Source organism: Physeter macrocephalus, chromosome 4, assembly GCF_002837175.3.
Source record: "Physeter macrocephalus isolate SW-GA chromosome 4, ASM283717v5, whole genome shotgun sequence".
Taxonomy (NCBI): domain Eukaryota; kingdom Metazoa; phylum Chordata; class Mammalia; order Artiodactyla; family Physeteridae; genus Physeter; species Physeter macrocephalus.
Genome location: NC_041217.1, coordinates 62,103,926 through 62,111,233, shown reverse-complemented (window position 1 = coordinate 62,111,233; position 7,308 = coordinate 62,103,926). Strand labels below are relative to the sequence as shown.

The following is a 7,308-nucleotide window of genomic DNA, read 5'->3' as shown; positions in this document are numbered from 1 at the left end:
GGCCATGGCTCACGGGCCCAGCCGCTCGGCGGCATGTGGGATCTTCCCGGACTGGAACACGAACCCGTGTGCCCTGCATCAGCAGGCGGACTCTCAACCACTGCGCCACCAGGGAAGCCCTATTTCCTTGTTTAAATGTTCCTACTGTTGTCAGATGTTTGCATGAGGTTAACATCATTTAGCAACAAAATAGTCTTCACTTGGTTGGGAAGGGAATTGACAGTAGAAAGTACGGGCTACTCTTCACACACGCATCAGCAGGCGGACTCTCAACCACTGCGCCACCAGGGAAGCCCTCTTTCCTTGTTTAAATGTTCCTACTGTTTTCAGATGTTTGCATGAGGTTAACATCATTTAGCAACAAAATAGTCTTCACTTGGTTGGGAAGGGAATTGACAGTAGAAAGTACGGGCTACTCTTCACACACTCCTGGAAGTAATTCTTGTCTATGCATTCTTTTTTTTTTATTTTTTAAGTTTTCAGATTGCTGCAAACCTCAGCATGGAGCGCTACGCCCTAGTGTTTGGTGTAAATACCTTCATCGCTCTGGCACTGCAGACTCTGCTCACTCTGATTGTGGTAGATGCCAGTGGCCTTGGCTTGGAAATTACCACTCAGGTAAGATCTCTGTTTCGGTACTGAAGATGTTATGAGTTGATCAGGGTAACAGAAGTGGAACATGCTTCATGGAAAAAATTCAAACAATACAGACAGATACAAAATAAAAAGTAAAAGTGTTCTCTCTTTCCTTCAGTCATCCCCCATCCTTAGTTCTTTTCTACCAGGAGGATGTTGGGACCGTCATCTTTTTGATGAGGCCGTAGAACATTTCTGTGTGTAATTAACCAGCCTGGTGGAGCTGAGAGGTAATATTGGTTCCTTCCAGGCCAAGCCCTACTGCTTCCTCATCCATTATTTCCCTCCATTTTTAATTCTGTGCCTGGAATACTGCATCTCATGTTTGAGATGCCATGCTTCACCTCAAAGCTCTGTAAGTCTCCTCCTTCTTTATTTAAAACACCCCTCACCCAAATACCAAGGTAATGACTTCCTGTTGCTGAATAGCATTATGATTCTTAACATATGACCTACTGAGAAAACACCTGCACAAACACTCAGAGACAGTGTGAATAATTTTCTTCACTCAGGAATTGTATAGTTGTATATGCCTTCATGCATTGTGAGTTGTACGTAGGGCTTGTTCTGTACTTCAGCAAAATGGGCAATTGAATAAAAAAGTGCCTACCCTACCTCATCTCGGCCCAAATGATTCCATCTCCATTATTCCTTCCTTATATATTAGTTTTCTTAGAATACAAAGACCTAACATGTTAGCAGTAATTAACTTTGTTTTTACTGAGGAGATCTAAAAGAGAAATAGGTAATGTGCATTGAGTGCTTTCTATGTGCCGGGTACTTTATATAGAATTGTGCAGCGTTATCAGGATTAGACATGAGAAAATGAGTCTGAGGGATGTTGTGTTGTTTAAGGTCACGGTCAATAATAGTATGGCAGAACCAGGATTCAAACCAGCATCTGACTCCAAAGCTTAGGCATCTCCCACTGCATCATGCTGCCTCAAAAAAGGATGGGGGAGGGGGTGGATAGAGCAGAGGAATGGGAGCTTATTACTTTCAAGTAAGAATTACTTAAGTGTTTCCCAGTTACTACCTGCAATAAAAACCTTGAGAAGGCCTCTCAAGGGTTAGGTACTTTCATTTGGGATGGAGGGTAGAAGAGTAACTAGGTGCTTGTCATCTTGCTATAGAAGTGGTAGGTTTAAACGTATGGAATAATAGAATTTTGTGGGCTGTGCTGAAACTTGTAACTGCCATGATTAATTAACGAGTTTCCTATATGAAAATGAATCCGAATTTTAAAGGACCTGGCTCAGAGGGTTAGCTTATCAGTAGTTAGTAAGTTATTTTAAGAAAAATGATGATGATGTTGGTAAACAACATAGTTACATTAAAAAATTGGCTTGGAGGGACTTCCCTGGTACAGTAGTTAAGAATCTGCCTGCCAATGCAGGGGATACGGGTTCAATTCCTGGTCCAGGAAGATCCCACATGCCACAGAGCAACTAAGCCCATGCGCCACAACTACTGAGCCTGTGCTCTAGAGCCCGCGAGCCACAACTACTGAGCCCACGTGCCACAACTACTGAAGGCTGTGTGCCTAGAGCCCGTGCTCCACAACAAGAGAAGCCACCGCAATGAGAAGCCTACGCACTGCAATGAAGAGTAGCCCCCACTTGCCGCAACTAGAGAAAGCCCGCATGCAGCAATGAAGACCCAACACAGCCAAAAAATAAATAAAATTTTTTTTAAAATTGGCCTAGAGAAGATTCTTATAAAAAGTAATCTTATAATGGAATATATTGATAGTTGACCTTCTACTGCCCTCTTCTGGGCAAGAGTAGAGGTCTTGATATTCAGAATTTGGCCTGTTAATCATATCAGCTTGAGGGTAGAGACCAGGATTCAGTTATAACAGCAACAAAAATAAAAACAATAGTATTAACAGCATTAGCATTGTGCTAATAAACATTTGCATACATAATCTCATCCTTTCCCAACAACTCTGCAATTAGGAAATATTATGAATTACAAAATGTTTTGCAAATGAAGTTGAGGCTCAGAGACTGAGTCTCTCAATCCAGGTCATACAGCTAGTAAAGGGGAAGTTGGGATTTGCACCCGAGTCAGGCTTCAGTATCACCATGCTGTGCTGCCTCTTTGTATCCTCAGTGCCTGGCACATTGTTTACGCACACAATGTTTTTGAAGTTTTATAGAGAAACTGAATATACCTTTAATTATAGAGTCTGTTCACATATATGTAATAAAAGCGCTTACCTTCTAATTGATAATTCTATAAATTATTCTTTCCCCCTCTTTAGTTCTTCATCTACGCTGGTTATTTTGCACTCATTGCTGTGGTTTTCCTGTCTAATGGTGCAGTCAATATTTTGAAGAAATACAGAAAGCCGGAAGATCCAGAATCAAGTTCTCAAGTGACCACTTCATAACACACTGCTAATGAGCTTCTTATCACAAGAACTCTGCACAGCAGCTGTGCCTGGATTTATTTAATTTTTTAAAGTGTAGACACATATTTATGAGTGTGCATTTCATGGCTTCAAAGCAGCCAATTGACTATACCTTGTCCTCCTAGAGTAATAGAATACTGTTCAGAAGTGAAGTGTATTTCATGGATTATTTACGAGAGCCAATATAAGGATGACTTTTTTCTGATTTGAAAGTGAGCTTGCTTTTGAAAACCAAGTAATCAAGAGCAATCAAGCAGCGCATGGTGATGTATACTTGCTAGCAAGTGAGTCTGGTGTTTCATAGGTCAAGTACTTCTGTATCAGATTAGCCAGATGCTTGGCCTGGTGGGACCAGGGCTTCACAGGGGCCACAGATGTTACAGGTCAGAACAGAAATATGTTCTAACAGCACCTGCCTCTGTTCAACTTAATTCTTATTTCTGTTATTCACATGCATTTGTGTTTCTACAGATGAAAGTTGTTCCTATCACTGACAATATGTGCTCTGGTTTGGTGTTTTATTAGGAATATATGTCATTTCTAATTTATTTTAAAAAATTCATTGTGTAAATATTCTCAGTTCCCATCTTGACAATTATGTATTTGTGTGGATTTTTCATTTTTACATTATTCATATGCTTCCCAGAGAAGCTAATTTAGTTAAATAATAAGGCAAGTTTTGAGGCCTGCTAAAAATCTAAGTGACCTAATCAGAAAACTTAAGGCAGGTTTGCTTGTCTTTTATTCTTCAGTATGAAGGACTATTAATTCTATGATGAAAAGTTACTAAATGGGCTAAAGATAAAACTAACCCATTTTTTATTTGCATTCCCTTTTATCTCCAAAATAAAATGGACAAGTCTTTTTTTAAATAACTTCATCTCCATTTATAGCTTTTATATTATGTCCTTCTTATTCAAGATAAAGATGTCATTAAGAGTTGGATTATTCCAAGGTCTTTTTCACAAACTGAGCCTCTTATTATTTTGGTGGGACAGGAACTAGGATAGACTTAGTTTCTGCATTTTGTACACTAAATCTGCCTTTGTTTCTAAAGGTGGATCATCTTGAATATCTGCTTAAAATAAGAATTGCTATTGATTCCGTTTCCAGGTTACTTGAAAAAAATGTTATTCTGTGCACATTTAATTGGGAAGTTAGTCTACCAAGTGGTTGCTAGCCTATGTGAGACGTAACTATTTTGAAGCCAATTTTGTTGCCTAATCTTAAAAAAAAAAAACTAGGTTAACTTTTTTAGAACGACATAGGTAAACACTGAATAAGAGCGTCAAGATTCCAAAACTGACATATTCATTTATGTAAGCAGGAATTCTAGAAGCAAATGAATGAGGATAAGAATAAGTCATTTTCCACTCACCTTCCTTTCTGAATAAAGGAAAGGAAAAGAACACTAGCTAAGTAAGGGAAGAGGAAGTGATATCATAAATAGCAGCCTCTAATTTTATATTTTGTCTTTGTTGTGTTTTATTTTGCTACATAGGGAATGGTTTACTCAGAAACAAGTAGAAAAGTGGTATTTGAGGAATTTTATTTAATTTTTTAAATAAAATAGACTGTGGTACAATCAATCCTAAAGCAGTATTTCCCTGGAATTTAATTCAAAGTTTGTGGTACACAGTTAGAGCCTTTACTTATTTAAGACAATAATAAGTTTACATCTTGGTGTGTGGCCCTATTTGTAGAATGCTGAACCCAATTTGCAAGTTGTACTGTATGCAGTTTTGTAAAGAAGTGAAAATAATTTGTTGTACTTTTTATTCAATTCTGTAATAGATTATAAACTTATTTATTAAATAAATATTTTACAGTATATTTTTCCTTTTTAATCAAAATTGTTTTTAATTTATCTTTTGCTGTAGTAGGAGCTTTGGATTACTTCTTTAAATCTTTTAGTTGTTTCTAGGACAAATTTCAGAGTAAGACTTCCCCTCACCTGACCTTACTAACTAACCCAGTCATCCTGTTAATTCTTCCATTGCTTTGTGATCTTTACCTTTGACTCTTCCCTTTCATTTCTGTTTTTCCAATTTTCTTCTAACACCACATTGTATTGTTTATTTTTCTTGGTCTTCATCTTGGTACCTCTTACTTTTTTAAAGCATTCTCCCATTTAGAAACCAAAGAGACCTACAATCCCTTCAGTGTTAACTGGATTTTTTAAGTAAATGAAATGAAATTGAATCAAAGGCATAAGGTACCATCTTGTTTTGAAAAATCATAGCCTTTTTGTTCCAACCCCAAATATTCTGATACCCAGGGAAGCATCTCCTTGCCATCAGTTGAGAATCACTTGTTCATTATACCCTAGAAACCAAATCAATCTTCTTTCACAGTATCCAAATGGGTACCTTCTCTTTAATTCCCATTCCAAAACCTGCTTCATTAAGGCATTTCATTGATTATCACCAAAGACTTGGAAATTTTTCATGCAAAAATGTTTTTTAAAGATAAAGTTTTCTCTCCCTATAGTTATATCCCCTGTATCGTAAGGCCTTTCAGACTGTAAGCCTGCTGAGCAGGGACCATGCCTTATTTTTGTCTTTTGTTACAAAACACATCCTGTGATGTGTTTGTGCGCTATGAATATTGAATTATACAAATGATATGGACTCAACATAGCCACCTGCCAATACAACAGCTAAATGCTCACTATTTTTAAAAAGGTACATCAACGTAAAACATTAAGATTTAAATGCCTATCAATCAATGATCTCTAGTCCACTGGATGCTTTATTCAAGGCATTATGCTCAAATGATAGAAACTGGATATCTATTTGTTTTACTTATTATGGCATCCTCATAATTAGTACCTTACTTGTTTAACATGTTTTAGTTTGGAAAAGGTATTTGTGAACATCATCTCCGTTGATTCTGGAAAAAGCATCTTGTAGTAGTATTAACTCCTCTACTTTTTTCATTAAGTAATGCTGACAGAAGAGAGTTCAAAATATTGGGTTTGCCACTCAAAGCTCTGATACATTAGGGAAGTCACTCTTGAGCTTCAGTTTCCTCATCGGCAAGTGGGGATGATACTTACCTCACAAGACTGTGTGAAGAAATGAAAGAACATATGTGAAAGCACCTATCACATCAGACACAGTAAGGGACTGAGAAATCAGTTCCCTTCCTCCTCACTCTCCATTTATTGGGTTGGCCAAAAAGGGCCTTTGGTTTTTAAGTAAAAATAAAAGACACATTTTTCATTTTCACCAAGAACTTTATTGAACAACATATTCACCCTTTTGTTCCACTACCTTCTGCCATTTTTCAGGCAACTTCATACTTCCATCTTCCCAAAACTTTTTATCTTTTTGAGCAAAGAACTGTTCCAGGTACCTTTTACAGTCTAACAAGGAATGGAAATTTCCATTAAGAGAATTTTGTGAAGACCGAAATAAATGGAAATCCAAAGATGCAATGTCTAGTGAATACGGTGGATGAATCAGAACTTCCCAGCCAAGCTGGAAAGCCACCACCCTTTTTTTCTAATTTTTCAAACTGCAAGAGTTGACAATCATTCTTTGCAGGATGCCAAAAATCCTGGAGGACCCACCTGCCATATTCTGGGAGTGTTGCCAGAAGTCGACCTTCAACTCCAGATCAGTACTTAAAGATTGAACACTTGGACAGAGAAGGCTACCTGGAAATTCCTGCCTGTGTCTTGTGTTTGACTGATTAAGAGGCAGTAGGCCAGAGAATGTATCCATAGTGAGAGAGTATCCAAGTTAGCTTAAAGATCTGTTTTTATCTCCAACTCTTATAATTAAATCCCATGAATAATTATAGTTTTTTGATTCTCTCCTCCCTACCCTGATTTTTTCTTTGCATTTTGGTCTGCTTTCCTTAGGTATAAACCATTTCATACTTACTCAAAGCCATTCCTCCATATCCATTTCAATAAAAAAAGACCTGCTATGTCTAGTAGAAAGGACTCCAGCATTAAGTCAGGGATCTAGGTGGGAGCTAAAGTGGTCCTAAATGGGTAGAAATTCCTGGCTGATATTAGAATTTTAAAAACAATATTTAAAAATAATCTCTAGAGAATAGCATTCCCTTTTAAGCCCCTGCACTGACAGAGTTATGGAATAGAAAGTCACAGAGAAGAAGATACCTTAATCTTCAATAAATAGCCTCCTAAGAAGTGACCTAAAATCCTACCTCATAATGTATGATAAAATTTTACTAGCTGAGTTTATTTGTGGTTGGCAAGTATTCTGGTTCCATGGTTATTTTAA

General features: G+C 37.4%; 1 protein-coding gene across 2 annotated transcripts in view; it reads left to right on the top strand.

Moving 5' to 3' along the window:
• Positions 1–4,801, top strand: part of SLC19A2 (solute carrier family 19 member 2) — a 23,683-nt gene extending 18,882 nt beyond the window's left edge. For both annotated transcript variants that reach the window (XM_007102048.4, XM_055084236.1), the window contains 2 exons: positions 477–618; positions 2,903–4,801. In XM_007102048.4, the coding sequence (XP_007102110.1) occupies positions 477–618; positions 2,903–3,031 (271 nt within the window). In that variant the 3' untranslated portion in view covers positions 3,032–4,801. The remainder of the gene's footprint in view (positions 1–476; positions 619–2,902) is intronic.
• The last annotated feature ends 2,507 nt before the right edge of the window (positions 4,802–7,308 follow it).